Source organism: Felis catus, chromosome X, assembly GCF_018350175.1.
Source record: "Felis catus isolate Fca126 chromosome X, F.catus_Fca126_mat1.0, whole genome shotgun sequence".
In the NCBI taxonomy this organism is placed as follows: domain Eukaryota; kingdom Metazoa; phylum Chordata; class Mammalia; order Carnivora; family Felidae; genus Felis; species Felis catus.
Window position 1 is genome coordinate 125,925,216 of NC_058386.1, and position 26,160 is coordinate 125,951,375.

General features: G+C 60.1%; 2 protein-coding genes across 5 annotated transcripts; both read right to left on the reverse strand.

Moving 5' to 3' along the window:
* Window positions 1–205: 205 nt before the first annotated feature.
* Window positions 206–16,321, reverse strand: ARHGAP4 (Rho GTPase activating protein 4). Of its 2 annotated transcripts, XM_023248873.2 has the most exons (22): window positions 16,165–16,321; window positions 12,061–12,268; window positions 11,814–11,976; window positions 11,535–11,597; window positions 11,042–11,224; window positions 10,268–10,396; window positions 9,965–10,186; window positions 4,970–5,071; window positions 4,635–4,826; window positions 4,453–4,537; window positions 4,159–4,186; window positions 3,808–3,910; window positions 3,117–3,177; window positions 2,927–3,004; window positions 2,710–2,844; window positions 2,494–2,599; window positions 2,164–2,397; window positions 2,009–2,082; window positions 1,735–1,918; window positions 1,507–1,599; window positions 1,104–1,218; window positions 206–707 (listed from the first exon to the last, which is right to left on the reverse strand). In XM_023248873.2, exons 1-22 carry the CDS (start codon window positions 16,229–16,231, stop codon window positions 477–479), a joined length of 2,856 nt encoding a protein of 951 aa, XP_023104641.1. In that variant the 5' UTR covers window positions 16,232–16,321; the 3' UTR covers window positions 206–476. The 2 variants fall into 2 exon arrangements, with proteins under 2 accessions (XP_023104641.1, XP_044906631.1); XM_045050696.1 differs by lacking the exon at window positions 1,104–1,218.
* Window positions 16,322–21,337: 5,016 nt separating this feature from the next.
* Window positions 21,338–26,077, reverse strand: NAA10 (N-alpha-acetyltransferase 10, NatA catalytic subunit). Of its 3 annotated transcripts, none has more exons than XM_023249074.2 (8): window positions 25,903–26,077; window positions 25,400–25,498; window positions 25,045–25,103; window positions 24,145–24,190; window positions 23,942–24,057; window positions 23,704–23,748; window positions 22,338–22,422; window positions 21,338–21,674 (listed from the first exon to the last, which is right to left on the reverse strand). In XM_023249074.2, the coding sequence occupies exons 1-8, from the start codon at window positions 25,921–25,923 to the stop codon at window positions 21,423–21,425; spliced, it is 723 nt and encodes a 240-aa protein (XP_023104842.1). In that variant the 5' UTR covers window positions 25,924–26,077; the 3' UTR covers window positions 21,338–21,422. The 3 variants fall into 3 exon arrangements, with proteins under 3 accessions (XP_023104842.1, XP_023104843.1, XP_006944176.1); XM_023249075.2 differs by having other exon boundaries at window positions 21,338–21,659; window positions 25,903–26,076; XM_006944114.5 differs by lacking the exon at window positions 25,903–26,077 and adding an exon at window positions 25,578–25,820 and having other exon boundaries at window positions 21,338–21,659.
* Between the last annotated feature and the right edge of the window lie 83 nt (window positions 26,078–26,160).

The window sequence follows — 26,160 nt, forward strand, 5'->3', positions numbered from 1 at the left end:
TAACAGTGGTCGTAGGGCAGCGTGGAAAGACCTTCTGAGACTGCCCCCCTCAACACACTTGCACAGCTCGGGAACCCCCCATATGGGTGCAGGCCCCCAAACCACACGGTCTGGGCAAGGGCAACTCGGTGCTGAGCACCCGGCATCTGACCCTGCCACCGCCTGTGCAGCCTCCCGAGACAGAAAAGGGGCTCGCACGGAGGAGTCAGCGCACAGGTCTTTATAAACAGCGGCCAACGCCTGCCCACCTCCACCAGGCTGGCACCCTCAGCTGAGGCAGAGAGCAGCCTGGGCGCCCACCGCCCGACAGTCACCAATGAGCCCCTCAGCCTCGGCCTCCTTCCTCAGCTGCCTCCCAAAGGGGCCCGAGCCGGGGCTAGGACAGGCAGGGGGGCGTTGGGGCGGCTGTACCTTCCTCAGCAGAGGGGACAAGAGCAGGAGCCCAGCGCTTGCTGGACAGGCCAGGGAGCAGCGCATCAGTGCTTGAGGGGTGAGTCCAGGCCCTGGGGATGGGACAACGCGGGTGACGCCAGGGCCCCGGGGCCGCGGGAGAAGCCTTTGTTCTTGCCAAGGCGGCTGCAGGCTGGAGGCTTCGCGTTGCCGGGTCCGGGGCTGGGGGAGCCGGCGATTGCCGGCCCGAGGCCCTGGCGGGCAGAGGTCTTTCCCAAGAGCTCCTTGAACACGGAGTCCATGGTCTGTGCCACGGCCTAGAGGAGAGAAGAGAAAGGGAGGGCATCTGTTGGGAGCCGCCCCACCTGCCCTGCCCGGTTTCTCTTCTGTGGCCGTCACAGCTGCCTCTGGGGACAACAATTCCTCAGCCCAGCCCCGAAGCGGGGACCCCTTCGGCCGAGGCCCAGATCTCCCCTCTTCCTCTCATACCCACTGTCTCCCTGGCCTCCCGGACGGTGCCCACCCGCACCCCACCCGGCCCTGCCCGCCACGCGCCTCCCCTGGGGTCTCCCGGCTGCCCTACCCCACCCTTACCCCTTGGCTCCGGCCCCTCGGGCATTTGCGTCTGTGTGGCCCAGCTCCCCGCCTTGCCCCCGGACTCCGAGGCCTGGCCACCGGGCCACAGCTGGCACGCAGCCAGTCCCCGCTCTCACCTTGTCTACCTCCACATATCGCTCCGGGGAGGTGGGGACCAAGCAGTGCCGCCTGTGCCCAGCGGGACCCCCGGGTGTGCCCAGAGGGGCCTCAGGTGGGGTGCATGGCTCTGGCCTGCAGGGGACGGACAGTGAGCCTGGCGGCACCTCCTCCCGTGCCAGGGCACGGCCAAGGCAGGGGGAACAGCGAGGCTGGCCCGGTGGGTCCCTCCTGCCCTCCTCTGGCGTCCCTCAGCCGGACGGCCCTCCCCCACCGGGCCCCTGTCCACGCGGCCACAGTCAGACCCCCGCCCCTTCTGACCGGGCGCGGCGCTCGGCTCCCCAACCGCAGTGCTCAGGCCGAGGTGAGCGAGGGGGGCCACCACGGCGAGTCCTCCCGAGGAACCACCTTTTCCTGGCTCACCGGTGGGCAAATTCTGTGGCCGGGAGGACGCCTGGACTGCTCAGCAGCTCCCCCGCAGCCTGTGGTCCCTGGCCGGCGGCTTGCTTCTCTGCACTGGGGTCAGAGAGACAACCTGTTGGGAGCGCCCATTCCGGGGGCAGGCCCCGGGGGGCCGGCCGGCTGGGGAAGCAGGGACTCGGGGCAGGGGACGAGCCGAAAAGCTGGCTGAGCGACAGGCGGCCCACTCACCCCGCGGGCAGCGTGATGTACTTGTGCGGGATGAGTCCCCGGGTGCCCGCGCGCTCGCCCCGCCACCAGTCGCCCGAGGCCCGCTCGAGCAGCCGCAGCACATCCCCGCGCTGGAAGCTCAGCTCCTGGGCCGTGCGGCCCGTGTAGGCAAAGCAGGCCACGGCCTCCACGGCCCCCTCCAGGTCTGGGGAGAAAAGGGAGTCCGAGCTGGGAGGCGGAGCGGGCGGGCGCCCAGGAGGCCGGGCCCTCCTCGTCTCGCAGCTCCCTCACTCACCGTCCTCCTGGGCCGGGGTCCCGGCTTCCAGCTCCGGCTCGTTCTCCCCCGCCAGGCCCTCCAGGTGGGCGTCCCTGAGGTCAGAGGGAGGCGTCTGAGTAGGTGACGGGGTTCCCCGGTGCTCGGCTCCCGAGCCGGGCCCGCCAAGAGCCTACCCCAGGCAGCTGGTAGAAGGCGGTGCCATGCACTTCTCATAGACGGGGCCAGGCAGCAGGCTCACGGGCGGGAAAACCCGCGACGGCTGCACGATGAGCGTCTGCACCAGCTGGTTCACCCGGCCCTGCAGGGCCACCGGGTCCTGCCCCGCGGGCACGGGCAGCAGTGTCGGCCCGAAGCACACGGCCAGGTTGTAGGGGTCCATCATGTTCTCGTCGCTGTACTGAGCCAGGCTGGGGAGCACACACGGGTCGCGGGCAGGGAGCTCCCCGCCCGGTGTCCCCTGCACCCCCACAGGCAGCCCTCCTCGTCCCCTAAGGAGCACTCACTGGTTGAGGAAGGTGAAAAGGTAACGCAGGACCACCAGCACGGGTCTGGGCAGCCGGGCCAGCAGTTGGCTCACGAGCTCCACCCGCTCCGCCACGGCCTCCAGCTCTGTGGCCCCGGCCACCGCCCGAGGAGAGGAGCGCGTGAGTGTGACCACGGCCACCAGAGAGCGGCCCCTGCCCCCCACCCCCCCAGCCGGCCTCAGGCCCCGGCCTCACCTGCAGAAGCCAGCAGGTCCGCGAACAGGTCCGGCGGGAAGAGCGGGGGGTCCAGGCTCCGGAAGTAGAGCTTCAGCACCCCAGCCACGGAGTCCAGGTCGTGGGCCGTACAGCCTTCCACCAGTGGGTCCTCCCCTGAGGGTGACCGAGGGAGCAGAAGGCCGATCGCAGCGGCTCTAGCTAGCCCCCACACCCACCCCATCCTGCCGGTCCCTACCTCTCTCGAAAGCGTCGCGGATCTCTGAGACCCGGAGCTGGGCACCTGACACCCGGAAGATGCCCTCGTGCTGCAGGCCTGAGGGAGGATGAGAGCGGACAGGCGCTGAGTCCCGCCCCCCACCCCGCCAGGCTCCGGTGCCGGGTGCCGGGCGCCAGGCCGGCAGTAGGAGGGCCCGGGGGTGGCTTACCATTCAGGTTAATGAAGCGGACACAGCTCTCCACCACCAGGGGCACCGGCTGGCCTGAGCTCTGGGAACAGAGAGGGTGTTCACGTCACTGTCCCTCCTTGTCATCTGCTCACTTGTATTTGCTCTTAACGATCCATTATGGCTATCGGCAACGACGTGTGGCACGCGGTTTGTGAGAGTCGCTCCCACGTGTCTGATATCCCTGGGGCCATTCTAGGCCTTACACTGTTTGCTGCTTAAAGTTGGCCGGTAAAAGCACAACCGGATTCTCTACGTTGACCTGGAATCAGGTGACATTGCAAAACTCAAATTTGTTCGCTTAAGTAGCCCCCTGCTTCTTCTCAATACGTACAAAGTGCGTCATCACGTCATAAAGAAGGCTAGTGCTATTTCTTCTTTTCAGGCCTTTCTCGCCTCCCTCATTTCGCTTTCTAGGGTCCCCAGTACCGTGCTGGCCAGAAGTGGGGCTTGTGGGCTCAACTCGTTGCGCATCCCCGCCCGAGGCTTTCTGTAGGTGGCTGGTACTAGTGAAAGATGTTCCCTTCCATCAGTGGAGGCCGGACAAGGCCCATCCAGGAAGGGACAGTTGGCCGGTCATCGGCAACGGAGGACACGGGAGCCCCGGGCTGGACAGAAACCAACATGCGGGGGAGGGCCTGAGCGCGGCTGCACTGTGAGGCAGGGCCAGTACCTGGATAAACTTCTCCATGTCTCCCCCGAAGAGCTTCTGGTTATACTGGGAGCTGGGGCGGGGCTGGCGGCTCTTCTGGAGTTTTCTCTGTGTGTACTGGGTCCTGGGGGGCAACGGAAGCTGGCTCGGAGGGGAGGGGGCATGGAGAACAGGATGTCCCGCCCCCTAGCCGAGGCAAACGGGGCCCTGGAGCCCGCGAGGTATTCCAGAACCCGATGGGCAAAGCGGAGACTTGAAGCCGCGGGACAATGCGCAGCAGAGGCGGGCCGCAAGGAGGCAGGGTGCGGACACTGAAGCCTGGCCCCCGCGGCACCGCAACTCCTCCGAAGCAGCCCCGCGTGAAGCACTCACCGAGACGCCTCCCACTCCTCCTTGTCACCTGGGGACGAGAAAACATTGCTGTACGTCTTGGGCCGGCAGGTCCTTAATGCACCGCACAGAGAAAGGGATGGCCCGAAGGTCAAGGGTGGTGGCCAGATAGGGGCCGGGACCCTTGCCCGGCTAGCCCCTGCATGCCAACCAACCTCTCTGGGCAGAGAGGAACGTGGGCTGGCTGGGGTTCCCAGGCAGGAGGGCTGAGGGCAGGTCCCATTCCTGGCCCTGGGGGTGGGGAGGAAGCAGCCAAGGGCCGGGACGGGGACCCACCTCGCTGAATGGCCTCCTGCAGTTTCTCATGCTTGGCCTGCAGCTTGGCGAGGATGCTTCGTCCACTCAGGTACTCCTGGAGCTTCTGGGAAGCCCCAAGAAGAGCCCAGAGCTGTAATCCCTGCTCCGGGCCCTTCCAGCGCCCTGCCCCTGCCCCTGCCCCTGCGCCCCCGGGGCCGCACCGTGACGTAGAAGGTCTCAGTCTCCTGCTGCTGGCCCCGCCTCCGGCCAGCCTGCCGAGAACCCGGATCCGAGCTGGTGGACTTGAGGGACTCGGTGGAGGGGCTGGCTTGGAAAGAGTCAAGCGCGTCCCCGTCTTCCGACGCCACCACCTCCAGTAAGGCCTGCAGCGTGGCCTTCAGAGTCTTGCTCACCTAAGGAGGAGACGGCACCAGGGGAGGAAGCAATGGGGCACAACCGAGGGACAGGAAGTCCAAGTCAGAAGGGAAGGGGAGGGCAGGCCACGGCCACCTGGCTCCACGTCTTCAGTCCCGAGTCCCCGCCGGAGCGCACATACCTCCTCCGTCTCGATGGTCTGTCGGTCCAGGCGGCTCTGGATATTCTGGGCCCTGGGCAGGATCTCGTCCCGCAGTTCTATTTCCACCTGGATCTCGGCCACCTGTGTGGGGCAGCGTCCAGGGCACTGAGGGCTGAGCCTGGGGACAGAAAGCTCAGACGTGGAAGTGGGGCTGGGCAGTGGGCGCGAGGGAGGCATGCACGTTTCCTCTGCCTCGGCGGCTGCTGTCCAGAACCACCGATCCGCGCGCCATGATACACCCGCTCCGGAAGACGCTAAGGGCCCCTCCCCAAGAGACAGGAGCACGCATGTGTGAAGACGCGGGGGGCAGCATTCCTCGTAACAGCCCCCAGACAGGAGCAGCCCGAGCATGTACCAGCAGATGAGAGGGTAAGCAAGTGTGTCACATCCGTACAGTGTAATGTCACTCAAGCCACAAAAACGAACGATGTCCTGGCTGCCCCACGCTATGATGCAGGTGAGCCCGGAAGACATTCTGCTAAGTGAAAGAAGCCAGACAGAAAAGGCACATGTCGTATGCTTCCGTGTACATACAATTCCAGAAGAGGCAAATCCACAGAGACAGAAAGCAGATGAGCGAGGGGCGCCTGGGTGGCTCAGTCGGTTGAGCATCCGACTCTTGATTTCAGCTCAGGTCACAATCTCACAGTTTGCGAGTTCGAGCCCCGTGTCGGGCTCTGCCCTGGCGATACAGACCTGCTTGGGATTCTCTCTCCCCCTCTCTTTCTGCCCCTATCCTGCTCTCGTGCATACTCTCTCTCCCAAAAATAAATAAACATTAAAAAAAAACACATCATAAGGAGAATGGAAAGTTACACAGTGAGATGAGTGGGTGCCAGGAACTGGGGAGTGACTGCTTAATGGGTCCAAGGTTTCTTTTTAGGGGTGAACGTGTTTTGGAAGGAGATAGTGGTGATGGTTGTGTAACTCTGCATATATTCTAGAACCCACTGAATTGCACACTTTAAATGGGTAGATGACATGGTATGTGGCTCATACCTCAATAAAGCAGTTCATTATTTCTTTAAGTTTATTTATTTTGAGACAGGGCAGTGGGGAGCAGAGAGAGAGGGAGACAGAGAGAATGTCAGGCAATCCTCTGCACTGTCAGTACTGAGCCCGATGAAGGGCTCAAAGTCATGAGCCATGAGATCGTGACCTGAGCCGAAGTCGGACACTCAACCGACTGAGCCACCCAGGCGCCCCCTGGAAGAGATTTGCACACTTGTGTTCACTGCAGGAGGACTCACAGCAACCAAAAGAAGGAACCAACCCAAGTGTCTATCAACGGATGAATTGATAAGCAAAATGTGATCTGTCCACAGAGTATAACATTATTCAGCCTTAAAAAGAAAGGAGGGGCTCAGTCCTGGGTGGCTCAGTCCGTTAAGCGTCCGACTTTGGCTCAGGTCATGATCTCACCATTCGTGAGTTCGAGCCCCACATCAGGCTCGGTGCTGACAGCTCAGAGCTTGAAGCCTGCTTCAGATTCTGTGTCTCCCTCTCTCTGTTCCTCCCCTGCTCGCACTCTGTCTCTCTCTCTCTCTCAAAAATAAATAAAGATTAAAAAAAAATTAAAAAAGAAAAAAAAAGAAAGGAGATCCTAGGTGGCTCAGTCGGTTAAGCACCAGGCTCTTGATTTTGGCTTAGGTCACGATCGCACAGTTCATGGGATCGAGCCCCAAATCGTACTCTGCAGAGACAACACAGAGCCTCCTTGGGATTCTCGGCCTCTCTCTCTCTGCCCCTCCCCAGCTCGAGCTCTTTCTCTCTCTCTCAAAATAAACATAGAAAGAAAGAAAGAAAGAAAGAAAGAAAGAAAGAAAGAAAGAAAGAAAGAAAGAAAGAAAGAAAGAAAGGTGGGGCACCTGAGTGGTTCAGTCAGTTGGGCGTCCTACTTGGGCTCAGGTCATGATCTCATGGTTCATGAGTTCAGGCCCCATATTGGACTCACTGCTGACAATGCAGAGTTCGCTTCAGATCCTCTGTTTCCCTCTCTCTGCTCCTCCCCCGCTTGTGCTGTCTCTCAAAAAAAAAAAAAGGAAGGAGTTGCTGTCACAGGCTACAACATGGATGAACCTTGAGGACACTATGCTGAATGAAACCAGCAAGTCACAATAGACAAATACAGTATGATTTCACTTGTGTGAGTGATCTAGAGTAGTCTAGATCTAGACCTAAATTCACAGAGACAGGAAGTAGGATGGTGGGTGCGGAGGGGGGGTTGGGGAAGGGGGAGTTAGTGTCTAATCAGGACAGAGTGTGGTTTGGGAAGATGGAAAAGTTCTGGAGACATGAGTTCCAGCCCCACATTGGGTGTAGAAATTATTTAAAAATACACACACACACACACACATACACACACACACACATTTAAAGTGGTAAATTTCATGTATACTTTAGCATAAAAATAAAATTTAAAAAGTCTATTCAGGTCCTAGGGAACACTGACGTTAGAAGACCCTCGCTCAAACCCATACAATTAGCAGCAAACTAGAGATCTGCCCTCTAGAAAGGATAAATCAGAGGGATTCCGGACTTAGGGACAGTAGTCACAGCCAAAGAAGGGGACAAAACTTCCTAGTGATGAGAAAGAATAAAGCAGCCACTGCCATCTGGAGCTGCGCAGATGGGACTGGGTGTTATCCTACTGAACATAAGGAATGTCACAGAGCATCAACATCACACAAGGTCACTCTGTGACCACGATAGGGGAAGACCAAAGCAAGACCACCCCATAATGACATGTGAGGGCAGACCAAAACAAGAACTCTGTCCCAGCCACAAAAATGGCCAAACCTCCCTCTGTTTGGGCTACTACGAGTAACGGCTGCCTTCGTGTCCCTTCATCCCCCACCCCACCCCCACCTCTTGCCTCCCAGATAAGATTTATGAACACATCCAATCAGAGTTACCCCTGCTTCCTCACAGTATCTAGGCCAGAGCCGAGTCCCTCCCCCAAATCCCCTAAACTCAGCCCCAGTCCTACTGACCCTTTCTAGCACCCTCTTACCAGGACACTTGCCAACTCCCCACCATGGGGGTCTCCCTCAAAGTAATGGTCTGAGTCCCTGAGGGGAAGCCCTCTGTTGACAAGCTCTGTTTGTGCACATCACATATCTTTAAAAAAATTTTTTTGTTATTATTTATTTTTGAGAGAGCGCAGGTCGGGGAGGGGCAGAGAAAGAGGCAGACAGAATCCCAAGCAGGCCCCAAGATGTCGGCACAGAGCACACCTCAGGGCTTGAACTCATCAACCGTGAGATCATGACTCGAGCTGAAACCAAGAGTGGACGCTTAACCCACTGAGCATGTCAACTACCTAATCCACCTCTCAGCGCTTCCTCTTAAATATGAACTGATGGCCAAGAATTGCCAGCCATTTGAGGGAAGCTCTAAAATGAAAGAGAAAGATGAAAGCAAGCTTTTTTAAAAACTGCAAGAACAAAGAAAATGCAGGGAGCAGAGAAAAATGTCAAGAAAACAAAAATGAACATTTCAGAATGATTGGACATGATATTATATCTGTGAAACAAGAACAAAGGGTTATTTTAAATTGGAATTTGGACAACAAAACAGAACTCTTAGAAACAAAAACTGTGAAAGTAAATTGTTTTAAAAAGTCAACGAGGGGTTGAAGAAATCACTAAGGAAGCAGAATTAAAAGGAATAGAGGTTGGGGAATAAGAAAGAGAAAAGATAAGAAAATTAGAGAACCAACCCATGGAGTCCAGCAACCAGTTACAAGAATTCCTGAAAGTGAGAGAAAAGTTAAGAAGTTAAGTTAAAAAGTTAAGAAGAAGAAGTGATCGAAGGGATAATATGAGCCCCAAACCTAAGGACACACGATTTTACAGTGACAGCACCCAGCAGTTGTCCAGCATGGAGAAGGAAACAGGATCCCCGAAGAACATCATTGTACAATTTTACAAGGGGGAAGAGACTCCTAAAAGCTTCGGGGAGAAAACTTGCAGGTCACACACAAGTATCAGAAATCAGAATGGCATTGGGTTTCTCACCTAAGCACTGAAATCCTAGAGCGATGCCCTTACCAGTCTAAGGGAAAAATTATTTTCAACTCTGAATTCTATATCCAGCTAAACTACCAATCGATTTCAAGGATAGAATCCAGGCATTTTCAGACAAGCAGAGTCACAGATTGCCCGCGGGGGCGGGGGGTGGGAGGCGGAGGAGGGCAGAGGGTGAGGAGAGGGTGGCGGGGCTGAGCACTAGCCGGCCCTGGGAGGAAGTCGGTAGAAAAGCAACTAGCAGGCTGCTGTGAAGTTGAACACAGGGAGGGCAGCCCCAGAAGCAACAGCCAGAACACTGGGAGGTGGCTGTTTCTGGGGAGTGGAATCGGGAACAGAAAGGGTGAGTCAGAGAACTGCTATGTGGCATCGTAAGCCTTGAGTAACATTTGACTTTTTCAACTGTGACTCGGGTCAAAATACAGAGTAAAAAGCTAACAGCTCCGTGTAACCCCAGGCCATTCAGTGCCCTCCAGGATAAACTGGTAGAGGAAAAAATAGCTCAGAGACCAATGAAAAGACGCTAGCTATATTCTACCGCTGCTTTGGTTCATTTCCCCTCAACCTTGAATTACAAAATGTCAAAGCATGCAGAACATTTGGAAGAGGAGTATATGGACAGCCATATACCCACCTAGTACCTGCGTCAACCTGGTGATCTTTTTGCTGTGTTTGTCCTGGTGGGGACGTGTGCGTTCATTGGCTGAACTGCAGAAGTGGGCGGCACAAGTTTGCTCGCTTCAAACGCAAGTGGCCAAACTTACAGGGAGCCTCGTTTGCCTCGAGGACATTGAATGAGAGCTGAGCAATCAGCTGCGTGCAGGAGTTGCGACTCCCGAGCCAAGTGGAACTCATTTGACTGGACCACTGTGACAACAGAGACCAGAGAGCACAGAGCCCTTTGCCTCACTGCTTGGCACATGAGGGCAGGCGCCGTGACCCTCACCTCATCTCCCTCGTGGGGCTGGTAGTCGAAGCGCAGCGGGGGACAGAAGGCGACTGCGTGCACCTCCAGAACCTTGGCCTTGTCCCCTGGAGGATCTAGGGCCTCGACCGCCTCTTCCAGGCTGCCGAGACCCTGCATCTGGGAGGCCTGGGTGCGGGTCTCGGCAGCCGTGTAGCTCCGGAGCACCTGGCCCAGGGCTAAGTGGAATCCTGTGTCACAGCACTGGGGAGGAAGCAAGAACGCGGCTCAGGGTGGGCCCCAGGGCACGGGGCACCGGGCGCAGCCTGCCCGCCTGGCACTCACATCCATGAGATCCAAGACGTCGTGCAAGTAGTAGTTGCTGACGGCAGCATTGACGCTGGCCAGGCTGAGCAGGTACTCGTTGCGAGCCTTTGTGCACTTGACTTTATGCTCCAAGAACTTGGCCTGACGCTGCTCAAGACCGCACAAGTACACCAGGGTCACCTACTCGGCCAGCCGGCCCCCATCTCAGGCCTTCCCTGGGATCTCCACCTCCACACCCCGTCTGCGTGCGGACCTCTGCCCCTGATGTCCCACAGGGCCCTCAAACGAATGGCCCAGAAGTCGCAATGTCCTCCCCTGCCCCACCCTGTGACGCATGAACTCGGGCCGGCAACCCCAGGTGCGCCTCAGCTTCTCCTGGCTCGGGGCCTCCCCATCCTTTCAGGGGCCACCTCAAACGCTCTCTCCCCGCACGTTGGCCAATCACCCATGCCACGCGTCCTCTTGCCCCTCTGCAACCTGCTGGCACCGTGCGAGGCCGGGTGGCTGGGTGGGCGGACAGCCTCGGGAGCACCAAAGCTCTCTTGACTCCAGCTGGGTAGGGGAGAGCTGGGAGCACGGGGCAGACTGTTCTCCTGCCCCCGCGTCTACCACCCCAGCTTGAGGAGCCGTCCAAAGCCAGGAGAGCTGACCGGAGCTCCGTGGCTGTCCTCTCCCCAGCCCGACGTTCCCCATCCACGCACCACCTCCCGGCAGGCCCCAGTGAGGGCCAGGGACTCGCAGGGACAAAGGCCAGAACCGGAGCCTTCGAAGACGGGCGCCCTCCAGGCCCACCTTTTCTACCAGCCGCCCTCCCTTCTTGAGGGAGCTCTTGCGGACAGGGCCCGCCTCATTGGTGGCCGCGGCGGCGGTGGCGGCGGTGCGGCCCGCCCGCTTCTCCTCTTGCCGCTCAGCCTCCCGGAGCTTGGCCTCAGCATTGACGCTCTCCATGTGGTACACGTGGTACGTCTTCTTGGCCTGCGGGGAGGAGCGAGGCCAAGCCGCCCTGCTGAAGGCCACGGCCACAGCCAGGCCGCCCCGTCCTCCCCCCCCCCACCCCGCCCCCCGCCCCGGGCCATCTGGGATTCAGACCCGGGAGGTAGCCAATCCCACGAGAGTGCTCAGCCTAACCACCCTGTGCCCAGAGCAGAGAGAGAGGGCTGTGCTCGCAGTCCCCAAACCCCAGGTCTGTCCCGGGCTCTCGATCCTCTGATCCTTGAGCCCGGCTTGGGGAGATGTGATATGATGGCTTCCCTGCGCCGGGGGGCGGGCCCTGCCCTGTCCTCACCGTCTGAAGCTCCGACACCACCTCCAGGAGCTCCTCCTGCAGCTGCTGCTCCAGATCCTTGGTCTGAGGACGAGAGTGTGACCACAGCACTGCCCCCGCACAGCAGCTGCAGACCCGGGGGCGGGGGGGGGGGTGCGGGGGGGGGGGTTTGGTGCTGACAGCAGCACTCAAGGCTCCACCCGGCTCCCTGGGCCTGGCACCCACCCGGCCCCGCCCCGCCTAGACCCTGAGGCCGTCCACACCTCCCTTGCCGCGTGCCGCCCGGGGCGAAGGCCTTACCTTCTTGACTATGCGCCCCACATCCTCCGCGATGTGACTCAGGCGCTGGGCCAGGGGCCCGGCCAGCACCTCGCTGAGGGTGGCGCTTTCCCGGCTCTGCTGCCGCGTATGCTGCAGCAACACGGCCCAGCAGTGCAGGGGCGACAGCAGGGACGGCTCCTTCCTGGGGCAGAGGGGCACTCAGACCGGGAGCGGGGGAGGCGGGCTTCGGGCTCTACTGTAGCCACCCCACCCTGCGAGTACCCACCGGAAGGTTTGGTGCTCCCGGCCGCCACCCCCCAGGCGGCCGCCTCGGCTGGAGAAGCGCTCGGCCAGTTTGTCCAGGCCCCGGGAGTACTCCAGCTCCACCTCGGCGCGCCGCCGCATGAACTCAGCCAGCTCCTGCAGCAGGTCCCGCCGCAGCTCGCCCTGCAGCTCCAGGCAGCGCAGCTGCTCGCTCAGCTGCCAGCGCATCTCTGCGAGGGACCGTGGCTCAGGCCCGGCCACGGCCTGAGCGCCTCCCCCCCACCCCGTGGTTGCCCCCCAGACGGAGGAGGGGAAGGACACTGGCCCCCCGGGGGGGGGGCACGCTGGGCTCAGGGCAGTCCGGGGTGGGGAGGGGGAAGGGGCCTCTGGGCTAAGGCTAAAGGGAACCGGCCAGGCCCAAGCAGTTGAAGAACAGGAAGGCTGTTGCGGGCAGACGGGCAGCGGGGCCGATCCGGGGTGGTGGGAACCTGTCACGACGGTGGGAACCCAGAGCTGCCCCAGTGCCATCTGGCCCTGTCCCTAGCCAGGTGCCTTTCAACTGGGCTTCTCGTCACTCCGTGGTTCCTGGAAAGCCCCTGAGCTGTGTGTCCTGCCACTTCCTGCCCTTCGGGAGCCCAGGACCCCAGGCAGGGTGGCGGCCGCTCAGGGCCAAGGCTGCCATGGCGCTCTGCCGAACCTGCGGCGAACTTGTGGCCACCAGTGGCCTCAGTGGCCGGGAAGCGTGCCCTTGGCCCCCCACGGGGAAAGGGCAGCCCCCTCGGCGGGGCCAATGGCCAGAGCAAGCTGGCTGGGGCTGACAAGGGAAAGGGACTGAGGGAGTTGGCCTGCTTTCGGTCTCCAGTTTCCACCCCTGGCACCCACCCACAGGGCACCCCACCCCCACCTCCTGGCAGAGGCGCCACGCCCAGGGCCCCCACACCGCTGGCTTTTGACACCTTATCGCGGGCTTGATTTGGCAACACTGCTCTCCCCACGAAAGCAAAGAACCGCCTGAATGACACACTTAACCTGCTACAAACACCTTCTGCCACCCACCGGGCGCCCAGGTGGGCATGGGAGCTCCCGGGTCACAAGTCCTGGCCCGGGCTTCGGGCAAAAGGGTCGCCCACTTATTTATCTCCGTCCGTGTGCCCAGGGAGGGACATTCATCGATTTCTCCATTCCACAGAATGTTGATTACATACCCAGTCTGTGCCAGGCATGTTCCAGACGCGGAGACAGTGTGACAGAGGGCTGACCAAGTGCTTGCCCTCACAAAGCCAGGATGGGAAAGGGGGTGCAGATCACAAGGGGCCACACACATACTAGAACGTCCAGGAGCACGGGGTGCTGAGGAGGCAAACCCAGCAAGGTGAGAGCAGAGCTGGAGGTGAGGGCGGGAAGGGGTCCTTCTAGAGGGGGGCCAGGAGCTGAAGGAGGTCACACAGGGGGCGTGGGCCGTTGGAACTAGTGTGGCTGGAGCAAGCCGTGGGCACACGCAGATGGCACAGGGCCCGTGGTCAGGGAAGGACTTCCAGCCAGTCACCGAGAGAGAGAGGAGACACAGCAGCCGAGCACCACGGTCCGGCTCCCCCCTGGGCTGCCATGGGGAGGCCAGGCAGAGGTCAGGTGACCTCTCCGGTGGCAGAGAGAAAGTGCCCAGCTCCGGTGGCAGCTCCAGAGCCGCGCTAGGCAGAAGACAGCGAGGCCTCAGACCAGGGAGCAGGTGAGGGAGGAGGTGAGAAGCAGCAGGGGCCCAGGCCCACTGAAGAAACTGCCCTGCAAACAGCTCAGCGCCTGTCCTTGCATTTGTGTCCTGCCAGTGACTTCCCAGGGGCCGTGGGCGTGGCGCCGCCTCCATGGGTACCGCTTGCCGGCATCCCCATCTCCTTGTCTGCTCTCCCTTTAGAGAAGGTGTCTTTCTTTCTTTTTTTTTTTTTTTAATTTTTATTTATTTGAGAGAGAGAGAGAGAACAAGCAGGGAAGGAGCAGAGAGGGAGGGAGACCCAGAGTCCGAAGCAGGCTCCAGGCTCCGAGCTGTCGGCACAGAGCCCGACGCGGGGCTCGAACCCACGAACCAAGAGATCATGACCTGAGCCGAAGTCAGATGGCGGGGGGTGCTTCCTGACAGGAAAGCCGCTGCAGAGCAGGGCAGGGCTGAGTGACCCAGTCCGCTCACACCCTCTGAGGCCGGGCTCCAGCGGCTGGCTCTCCGCTCCAGGCGCCAGGGGGAGCAGGCCCTATGCCACCTGCAATCTGGGGATTCGTCACCGAATCAGGGCAACATTTTTGAGATCAAAGTGAATCTCATTTCATTCCAAGAAAGATCTGAAATGTCCCCACTCACCTCACCTTCCTCTGGTGTCTGCCCCGCCCTCCCAGAGCACCGGGTCCCTGGAGACCAATTACAACCGAACAGTGCTGAACAAAACAGCACGCCAGCCGGTTTCATTTTTTCTTCAGGGCAGCCGTGCCTCGGTTAGATACGCTGGCTGTGTGAGTAGACTGAGCATCACCTGAACCCGGCGAACTGGGGCCCAGTCCCCCCGCCTCGGCCGGCACTCTCCAGCTCTCAGATCTCAGCTCAAATGCACTCATCATCAACCCTTTCCCGACCTCCTCCCAATCTAGCTCTGGCCCTCCTCCCACCCCCTTCCTCCACCTCTGCGCTCTCCCCTTTTAGAGTGGCCAGCATCATTCTGGAACCTAATCGTGTTAGAGGACGTTTGCTGTCTGAGGGCAGGGACTGGTTCCCTTTTGCTCAGCGCTGTATTCCCCGGGCCTGGGACAGAAAAGCTGCGTGCAAAACAGCTGTGGAAAGGAAGGATGGAATCCACATAGGCCTGAATTGCAGAGCTGAGCCTCAGGCCCCACCAGCACTTCCTGTGAGCAAGGCATACGGTCTCACTTCTGCTGACCGAAACCACGACTGTGCTGACCTTTCACAATTTAGGGTGTCAAGACAGTGATCCTGTTTTTTTTTTTCAGCATGGTAAAAAGTTTTTTTGGGGGGGGAGGATGGGTTACAAGCTAAAGTCACTGGAGGCCTTGCTCAAATTCCCAATTTTTCAGTGTGAATTAACTGACCCATATTTGCTGACTGAAGAGTTTCCAAAGCCCTTCAGCCTCCTGACGTTTTGGGGAAACGGGTTGGGGGGTCATTCTCTCCACCTGCAGAGCTGGCACGCCCTGCAAAGTCACCTCAAGTTGGCTCTGGGCAGCAGGAGCTACCAGAAGGGAGGACCCAGGCACACTTTGGCGGAAACTGCTCGCATTGGTTAATTATGGTGGAACCTGCATCTCTGGGTTGAAAGGAATTTCAAAGGTCATCTCCGTGTCCCTCGGAGGAACCGTGACCGTGTGCAAGGCACTTCTCCCTGAGGTTCGGTTTCCTTCGTCGGGAAAACAGAGCGATTGAGAGTCATATATGGAGGGTCACACATCTGAAGACACGGGGAAATTTTAGGGCCCCAACTGTTGGCACTTGGATGCTACCTGCTTTCCTTCGCAAGAGTCACGGTGCCCTGAGTAAGACCGACAGCAAATTTGCAAAGCTGATTTGCATGAGATTTGCACAAAGTGTTTCTCAGAACCCAAGGAGGTCTACCCCCAGAAGGCTTCGAAGCTGGCCCCGCTGTATCTCTAAGTGCGGGTTTCATCCTCAGACAGCGGCCCTCAACTCTGAGCCACCTCGGTGCCCACCAGAGGGCCAAAAACTGGTTTCAAGGCAAAGCCATCACTACTCCAGCCACCTAGGCACGCAGACTCCCTTACCTCGGCCTCCCCAGCAAAACTGAGGTGTTCGATTTCACTGTGGCTAGAATGCCACTTTCAAGGGGGCCCCCTTCCCTCCTCGGGCTCCTTGGGTGAGGTGCAGGGGGACCCAAGGAGGGCAGAGCGACCAAAGGAAGGGAGGGAAGAAGGAAGGGGGAACAGCCCGCGGTTGAGGCCAAGGGGAGGCGGAGAGGCGGGCAAGAAGCTCGGACTCCCTCCCTCAACCCCCTCCGGAGGTCGCGGGGGGCTGGGGGGGGGGGCGGGGAGCGGAGCAGCGGGCCCTGGGCCAGCGGCGGGACTTTTCCGGGTCTCCGCAAGGGAACCGGGCCGGCAGCGCCCAGCGCCCTCTCACCTTTGACTTGCGCCTCATACTCGGCCTGCGGCCCCCGCTCCCGGCGCAGCTTCCCATGCGCGGCCATGGCTTCCGGGCGGCCGCGCCGTCGAGCCCCGCTGCTCCCACGCGGCCGCGAGAGGGCCGGGCGCCGGGACCTGGGGCTCTGCAGCCAGCACCCTGCTCTGGCTCCGCCCCGCCCCGCCCCGCCCCTCCCCCCCCACGGCTCCCGGGGCGGGGCGCCCCCCCTCCCCTGCCTGGCGCCACCCGCGAGGGGTTCCTGCCTGGCAGGGTCCGCTACGGCTGGACCTTGCTGCCCCCTCGTGCTGAGCGCTGGGCACACACCTGGGCTGCCCGTGCCCAATGCTCAGCTGCCAGGCAGCCAGGGCCAGTGTGAGGGCCTCAACGTTCCAGGAAGCTGGCAGCCCCCAGAAACTGTCTGCTCACCGCGGCCCAACCACACCCTTCACAGCACGGCCCCGGGGCCTTCAATGCCGGTGGGCAGCGCTACCGTAGCTGCTCCGGGCCCTGGACGCCCCTGGGTCACCTGCTTCCCCCAGACTCCCAGGACATGAGATGGGACCTACCCATCTCCACTGCCAGCCCTGAGAGATAAGTGCATGCCCGGAGAGGCTGGTGGGAAGTTCCCAGGGTGGGTGGGGAAGGAAAGTCAGCGCCAGAGAACAGAACCTCGGCCATTGTTCCCTCGGGCCCCCGCCCCCCTTGTTTTGAGGAGAGCAGGGTTTGGCTAAGGTTCCCCTTCTGCTCAACCCCGTAGGGAGGAACAAGCCTCATTTCCCCATAGGTAGTTACCACTTCCTACCACTTCCTGCTGCCGGAAGACACTCTTGTGCGTCCCCCACCCCAGCTTGCACCTACCCTGTTTTAGGCTTGGGGCTGGCGGGGTTCAGCCATCCTCTTCCCCCCTCAGAGCAAGGCCTTAGCAAGCCTGAGGGCAAATCTTGGGGCCTCCCTTCTCCGGGAGTGCTGGAGTTTCCCTCTACCCCTCTCTACCAACTGGAAGCCCAAGGGCAACAGAGTTTCTCCAGTAAATTGGGAAGGCAGGGTGCAGGTGGCAGTTGACAAACCGGAGTAGACAACGGTCTCCAGTTGGGAGGGAGGGAAATCCCCGGGGTAAAGATGGTGGGAGAGGGGCGAGGCAGTGAGGCTCCAGACTTGTGCCCAGGGAGGCAGGCCTGTAGGCACCAGGGCAAGGAGTCCAGGCACGCATGTGTGTGCATGGATGTCAAAGTCAGGCTGTGTGCAAATGTGGGCACATATGACCTCGACCTACAGCTCTGGGAGGAAGGGAAGGCTGTGCAGGTACTTCCCGCCTTTAAACTATGAGCAGTTCTTTTGCCCAGAAGGGGAAAACATACCTCCTCAGCTCCCTGCCCACCCACCCCAACTCCCGCCCAGTACCCAGGCCCTTCTCTAAGACACCACGTGTCCATGGGGCCTGGGGTCAGAAGCCCCGGGAGCCGGCCAGACACCAGCAGGCCAGGACCTGGGCTCCCAGCAGCCGGTCTCAGCAGTACCACTGTTTGAGTCCTCCTACAAGGCAGGTGAGCCCCGTCCAGAGGCATGCACGGGCACTCCCGCCCCCAAACCTGCTCCTGTGTCAGGGACCCATGCCCTCATCAGCTAACCCCAACACACCTCGGCCCCTAGGCTCCATCTGAGCCCTGACTGGTCCCTCAAGGTCCCTCACCCACGCAGCAGAGCCATGCACGGAGCTCAAGCCCACAGGAAACTGCTGTGAACTGGCTTCAGCCCCTACTTTCAAATAGATGGACCAGAAGGAGATGAGATCAATGGGGAGACTGTTACAGCTATCCACGTCAGAGCGAGAATACACAAGGGCATGAATCAGGCAGTGAAGGTCCCATATGAAGATGCTGTGAGGCCCCTATTTTCCTACAAGCCTACTTTCCAGAAGTGTAAGAATGGGGGTTTCAGGGGCACCTGGGTGGTGCAGTCGGCTGAGCCTCTGACTTTGGCTACAGTCATGATCTCACCACGCAGGAGTTCGAGCCCCACATCGGGCTCTCAGCTATCAGTGTGGAGTGCGCTCCGGTTCCTGTCTCCCTCTCCCTCTCTCTCTCTCTCTCTCTCTGGCCCTCCCCAGCTCGTACTTTCTGTCTCAAAAATAAATAAAAACAAGGGTGCCTGGGTGGCTCAGTCAGCTGAGTGTCTGACTTCAGCTTAGGTCATGATCTTATGGTCTGTGAGTTGGAGCCCCACATCGTAGACTCTGTGCCGGCAACTCAGAGCCTGGAGCCTGCTTAGGATTCTGCGTCTCCCTCTCTCTCTGCCCTTCCCCTGTTCACATTCTGTCTCTCTCTCTCTCTCAAAAATAAACATTAAAAAAATTTTTTAATAAAAAAAATAGAATGCCGGCTTCAGAGGGGCACCTGGCTGGCTCAGTCGGAAGAGCATGCAACTCGTGATCTCAGGGTAGTGAGTTCAAGCCCCACGTTGGGCGTAGAGATTACAAAAAGAATGAGAAAAATAATTTTGGGGTGCCCAGGTGGCTCTGTCAATTGGGCGTCAGACTCTTGGTTTCGGCTCAGGTCATGATCCCCGGGTTGGTGAGTTCAAGCCACGCCTCGGCTTCCAGCTGACGGTGTGAAGCCTACTTGGGATTCTCTTTCTCTCCCTCTCTTCCCCTTCCCCAACTCATGCTTGCTCAAGCTCTCTCTCAAGATAAATAAACTTAAAAAAAAAAAAAGTTTGGGGGCTTCAAGGGTCAAGGTTGTGCACCCGGTCTGTGTACAGGTTCATCGCTTGGGGAGTCGTCTCCGGAGCCCACCCCCAGGCACGCAGCGAGGAGGTAAGGCGGGGCGGGGGCCGGCTTTCCCACCCTCGGCCTTCCAGCCTCAGCACGGCTCAGCAAGCCGGCACAGAGGCGGCCCCTCCCAGAGGCGGGCGCTGCAGAGACGCGGGAAGTGCTGGGCCCCAAGGGCCACTCGGGCCTGCGGCTTCCCCGCCCCCGCCGCGGCCCCCACCTCCGCCCAGGAAATCCGACCCTGGGGGCCGCCCAGCGTCTACTCGCCGCCGGGGACGCAGGGCGCGGAGGGCAGAGGGCGGTCCAGGTCCCTAGGGGCGGGCCCAGGGAGGGAGGAGAGCGCAGCTGGGCGCCGCCGTGGGAGCCTCCGCGGGCTCCCTCCCACCCGCGCCGGGGCGCGGCCGACGCAGCGCGCATGCCCGCCCCGCCGCGGGAAGTCCGGCCCCGCCGCCGCCCGACCAGTCACAAGCCCTGGGAAAGAAGCCCGCCGCGGCTTGCGAAGCGGAAGGGACTGACGCCAGACGCGCGGGGCGGGGCGAGGCCCCGCCTCCCGACCCTACGGCGAGCGGGCGAGCCGGCGGGCTCGCGCAGGCGCACTGTTCCGCCCTCCCCCTCCCTAGTCGCCGCTTCTCAGGCGGCTTGCGGGTCACGTGCCAGGCGCCGGCCAAAGAGAGAACAGAGCTCCCGCCGCCCGCTGGCGAATTACTTAGCCTAGCAGGGGCGCGGTGGACCATCTGCAGTGGCAGGCGCGTGAAGTATGGTGACAGCTCTGGAGTGTTGGGCTCCGCTGGGAGGTGGGCAGCCCGGGCACGGCCTGGCCAGGGACTAACAGCAGCAAGTGATAGTGCCGCCGCCAGAGGGAAGGACAGGGACAGAGGCACAGGAGCAAATCTTAGGGTTGGAGTAAAGCCATGAAAAACGGAGGACTTACGGAAACAGACCCAGAAATGCAGAGCACAAACTGCTGGTTGCCAGAGAGGAGGGGATGGGCGGGAAGGGCCAAACGGGGGAAAGGGAGTGGGAGATCCAGGCTTCTAGTTCCGAAGCGAGGAAGTCAGGGACTAAAAGGCGCAGCCTAGGGAAGATAGACAGTGGTATTGTGACAGCACTGTATGGCGACACATGGTAGCTGTGCTTGTGAGCACAGCGTAATGTATACACTTGTGGAGTCACTGTTGTACGCCTGAAATTAATGTAACATTTGCCAACCACAATAAAAAAAAAAAAAGAGGGCTTATATTCTCCAGGAAATTATATGATCCATTTGTGAAAACCCAGAGGGGCGCCTGGGGGGGGCTCAGTGGGTTTAGCGTCTTTTTTTTTTTTTAATGTTTATTTATTTTTGAGACAGGGAGAGACAGCATGAATGGGGGAAGGTCAGAGAGAGAGGGAGACACAGAATTCGAAACAGGCTCCCGGCTCTGAGCTGTCAGCACAGAGCCCGACGCGGGGCTCGAACTCACGGACCGCGAGATCATGACCCGAGCCGAAGTCGGACGCTTAACCGACTGAGCCACCCAGGCGCCCCAAGGGTTTAGCGTCTCTTGATTTCACCTCAGGTCATGATCTCAGGGTTCATGGGTTCCAGCCCTGAGTCGGTTCTGCACTGACAGCATGGAGCCTGCTTAGGATTCACTCTCTCCCTCTCTGCTCCTCCCCTGCTCACGCTATCCCCTGCCTCTCAAAAATAAATAAACATTAAAAAAATCATAGAATACACAACACAAAGAGGGAAATAAACCCTGGACTATAGTTAATAACGTTTGGATATTGGCTCATCAACTGTAACAAAAACAACATTTAATACAAAATATTAATAATAGGGGAAACCGGGGGGTGGGGGGAGAGGCGACGGGAACTGCACTGCCAGCTGTTTTGTATACCTAACACTCTACTAACAATAGTCTATTAACTTGCAAATTAAAGCTTAGGTTATGGAGTACATTCCACAGGAGTTGTGGTGGTAGGTGGTCAGTGGTCGAACACACAGAACTTGGCAACCTTCTGGATGGCAGGGGAGGGAGGAATCCAGCACAGTTGCCAGGGCTCAGGGCATTACCAGGTAGGGCAGCAACAGAGAAGCCCAGTGAGCAGCTGGACTTTACGCATCAGGAGCCCGGCAAGGGAGCAGTAGAGCAGGGCTCAGAAGCCAGAGCGCCTGCCTCCCTGGCAGGGACTGGCTTCCAGAAGTCCGGGGTCTCCCTTCCCGGGACCCATAGGGGCGGAGAGCCATCAGACTTGGGAGCCCCGCCTCCAAACCCCCGACAGAGCTCTTTCCTTCTACTCCGGCTTGGCAGGACGCACCATGCCAAAAGGCTTTGAGGTCCACATCCCGGGACACAGAGGGACCGGGGAGAGGCAGCCCCCGCCCCCAAGGTGCACACTAGCACACACGAACTCCCCAAGGCCACTGGGTGAAGTTTATTGTGAAACCTTGAGGGGCGAGGACAGGACGGGCAGGTCGGGGTGGGGAGAGGAGCAAGTGCAGGCTCTAGGAGGCAGAGTCGGAGGCCTCTGAGCTGTCCTTGACATCGGTGCTCTCTGTGGTCTCGCTGACCTCGCTCAGATCCTTGCTGTCACCACCACTATCCTCAGCAGCCAGGCCCTTGTCCTCACGACAGGCCTCTCCCGAGCTTGGAAGCGAGTTGCCCCTGCTCTCCACCTTGTTCTCGATGGACCCCAGCACCACGTGCCTGCCCTTCTCCTTCAGCTCCAGGTGTCGCCTCAGCTGCCACCAGGAGCCCAGGAAGAGGCAGGAGGAAGGAGACAGGTCTGAGTCTCCAGACCACAGAGACCCCCTTCTGCCACCCAAGCCAGGGGTGAGGGCAGCCTGCAGGACTGAGTCAGAAGACCCGGGTGGAGTCCTGGCTCTGCCCTCTGTGGACCTGTTTCCCGTCCCACAAAGTGAGGGTGCATGTGCCTCCCCCACGGGGTCTGCTGCAAAGCCTGTTGAACGGCCCTGGCCCCCGAGGAGCCTGGGGCAGGCCCCTGACCTTCTCCTCAGCCCAGCTGTCTTACCCCTGAGCCTTGGGGACCCTAGTTCTCAGTACACTGAGGGACCTCCTCCCTCACCTCTCACATCACGCCTCAGGCGGTACAAGCTTCGGGAGAGCATGCGATCTTGGGGCGATAGGGGCCCAGCTCCCCACCTGTCAGCTGAAGAAACTGAGGCGAACGGGGCCGTGACTCCTGGCAACACAGCCGCCAAGGCTGGCACGAATCCATCTCGCCTCTGGCCACAGAGGGCTTCCTACCGTCTCAGCACCCCGGTCCAGAGCTGCCCCTGACCTCCAGCAGGGCTCCCCCCACACCCCGAGCTGCCCCTGACCTCCAGCAGGGCCTCCTATGCTTTGCCTTGCTTTTCCTCATCTGTGAGACTGTGGCCCTGGCCCCACAGGACACTTACCTCGTCAGCCATCTGGGTGAGGTCCCGCTTCATCGCGTATGCATCTTCCCCATCTGCGTAGTATTTGGGTTCCACTTCGCTGATCCTGGGAGCAGGAGGTGGAGAAAAGAACGACCCAAATCAGGGGACAAATTCTCACCCTTCCAGCATCGTATGCTAGTGGGGCAGGGTATCTGTTTTCCCCCAAAGGGCCCTTTTGGAGACAGCAAGCCCCGTTTCCAACGTGGCCTTCCCTTTGCGCCGTCCAGCAGTGAACGGTAAGCAGCGTCCAGCGCCTTTACCCTCTGGGGCCTGCCCCTGTCCTGTGTCCCTCATCTGGCTACCAAGGATCTGTTTCTGTGCTTTCTTGTGAACTGAAGCCCTGGACTCAGCCATCCCCTCCCCCCCATGCCCGGTTCCGTGTCACTTACTGAACAAGGCTGATTCCCGAGCCTAGCAATTAGAGCTGAGGAGGAGGGGCGCTGCGGCCGCGGGTCCCGACAGCCACCACCAGGCCATGTGGCCCCTGCTCTGAGCAGCTCAGGGGCCAAGGCTGCACGGGGAGGTGTGTGTGCATACTCGGGGACCTTGCCACTGGAAGGGGCACTGGACTTGATGGCCTAGGAGAGCCCTGCCGGCCCCGAGACCGTGGGATTGCTGACCACCAGAGACATCTATGTCCAGGTCAAAGATCCCTCCTTGGATGCCCTTCCCAATAGTCCCTCTTTATCCGCCACCAAGCTGAAACTGAATGCCGTCTCAGTGGGCCCCCCAGCCCAGCCTCACTTTCAAGTAGCTTTTGCTACCGTGTCCTGCACACATCACTTCCCTGCCTGGCTTTCTCTGTCCCGTGCCAGGCACACAGAGACTCCCACGTCCCTGAGTGGACCTGCCCTCATCCACCAGGACACCCAGGGCTCTAGATCCCTCCACTGCTCCTGCCGATATCCCTACCTGTCTGGATGTGCTTAGGTTTCTGTAGCGCCATGTTCTCCTTTCTCCTGGTCCCGCTTAGATGCTTCTAGGTGCCAGCTCACCACGAGTGCTGCACCTTGGCTTGATCTCATGTCCTGGGCCCTCATCTCTACTCCTGAACCTTTACCCAAACACCTGTGTGCTCTTCACCTAGCCCCAGCCAGCGTCAGGCGACACAGCGAGCCACACCACTCTCCCGCCTCACAACACGCCTCGAGCGAACTCCAGCAGGCAGGTGCCGGCACCACAGACACTGGAGTCCGCAGCCTGCTCCCCACCTCAGCTGACTCCAGGTCTGTCCTCCAGCCACCTCCATCCTCCCGCCTGGAAGGCAGCTCAGCCCACCTCAGCCGTCTGGATGTGCCAGAGCTGGGACCACCCCATTCCATTAGAAAAATCTGGAGCTACTTACTGAAAGTTGAGGGTGTTGGAATAGAGGTGCAGGGCGGCCCGGTTACTGCAGGGGAACAAGGAACTGCTAAGCTGAGCAGACTCGGCCACACAGGGACAGCGCATCCGGGTCCTCCGCCTCCCCCTCCACCCCCCTCCCCAGATCTCCACACGCCAGGGCACCCCAGGACCCCCATCAAGACATTGTCTCCTCCCCACCCCCTCCCTCCCTCCCTCCCTCCCTCGGTCCTGGCTTCCACCTCTTCCTGACATGCAGGGACACGTATTTGGCGTTGAAGTTCTCTATCATGGCTCGGGAGGCCTGGTCCATCAGCTTCTGTGCCAGGCCGAGGCGCCGGTGGGAACGCTTCACAGCCTGGTGGGAGAGGGCAGGGGACCTCGAGGGCTGCCCCAGGCAAGCCCACCTCCACCCCTGCCGCCACCCCGGCCGAGCCCCACGCACCAGTGAGGTGATATGTCCGTGGGGCACATCATCCGGGTCCTCCTCCCTACAGCAAGAAGAAAGGAGAGGCTAGAGGGGAGCCTGGTGCAGGTATGCTCAGGGCCCCACAGCCCCAGCGTGTGCCCAGAGCAGGAGCACCAAGTCCTCTGGTGGCTCCACCGTTCCCCCAGACCCAGGGTGGGCTACAGCTGAGACTCTCAAAACCCCTCGTGCAGCCAAAAGACAGGCATGGTGTCAATGGAGTTCAATGGAAATCCTGATCGTGCTAGAAAGAAATGAGCTATCGAACCATGAAGAGACGTGGGGAAACTTTCAACGCATAGGACTTTGGTGAAAGAAGCTAGTTTGAAAAAGCTCCATACTGTAGGATTCCAGTCATAGGACTTTCTGGAAAAGGCAAAACTAGAGACAGGAAGTAACTGTATCAGTGGCTGCCATGGAGTGGGGGGGGGGGGAACGGAGATGAGAAATGCAGTAACACCCAAGATTTTTAGAGCAGTGAAACTCCTTCTGATTCTGTAAAGGCAGGTAGATATGGGTTGTTATATATTTGTCCAAATCCATAGAAGGCTACCGTGCGAACAGTGAACCCTAATATAAAGTAGACTGTAGTAAAAATGTAGCAAGACTGGTCCATCAGCTGTCACCAACGTACTGCAAGATGTTAACGATCCAGAAAACTAGGGGGCAGATGGCAGGAGGTACACGGGAACTCTCTACGCTTTCCACCGGACTTTTTGTAAACCCAAAACTGAACTAAAAAACAGTCTCTTGATTAATTAAAACAAGAAAAAGCAATCCACGCAGACCCAGCAGGCACATGTTGATGCCCACCCCCCAAATCCACGCCCCACCCCCAACTCTGGCATAGGGTTTCTGTCTCCTTCCTTCGTGACTCACATTTTGGCGAGGACGTACCCCACAATCTTCCCGTTCTCATCCTCTGCGATGTAAGAGAGCTAGGTAGGTGACAGGGAGAAGAGAGAAGTCAGAAAAGGACCTCCTGTCAGAGCTGGAGGAGGCCTCGGCAGACACTTGGTCCCGCTGCCAGCCTGTCACTGTGTGCATGACAGGAACCGAACGGGTGGCGACTTCAGTGACAGCTCCTGACCTCCCGGGCCAGTGGCTTGGTTTCCTTCGGCACACCCCACTGCCGGTGCTCCGAAATCTGCCCCTGTTGGGTTTCCCTGGGTCTGGGTCTGCCCCGGCCCCCCCCCGCCCCCCCCCGCCAACCGCAAAGTGCAGGGACACGCACCTGGGGCCAGGAGAGGCCGTGGTAGAAGTAGTACTTCATCTGGTAGTTCTCGGGCAGGCACAAGAGATTGCAGTGCTGCATGTTCATCAGGTCCTCCGGCTGCGGGGCGGGAAGGCCAGGGGCTGTGGTGACTCAGGAGGCCTCGGCCACGTTAGAACCCTGCTCCCTGTCTACTCACCGACCCCCACCCCCGCAGGGCTGGGCGGGCGCCGCGACTATCTGTCTGCACAGGCGCGGCGCACTGCCGCTGTGCAAAGATCATCTGTTCCGGGAATGGAGCTGCGCGCCGGGAGGCTCCGGGACACCATCCGACGGAGCCCCGACATCCCTGTTCCGGTAGGTCCACCCCACCGGGACGGTGGCCTTCACCTGTCCGTGCCCTGCGGCCGCAGGCACGCGGGGCTGCCGGCCCGGGGCTCGGCCGGACCCCTCGGGAGCATGCGCACGCGGCCACCGGGCCCGCACCCACGCGGCGCGGACAGCCTCCCGCCCCTGCCCCTCACCCTCGCATTGCGGATGTTCATAACGGCGGCGGGGCTCGCGGCTCCCAGCGGATCGGAAACGCGCAGTCAGCTGCCGCCGCGCTCCAAGGCGACGCCTGGGCGGCCAGGCCGGGGCTGGGGCTGGGGCTGGAGCTGGGTCTCCGGGCTCGCGGGGGTGGCGGCGGAAGGGGCGGCGCGCGCCGGCCCCGGCCACGGGCCGGAAGTGCGCGCCGCCGAACCCGCCCTCGTGGCCGCTCGGCCAATGCGTGGGGTGGGGCG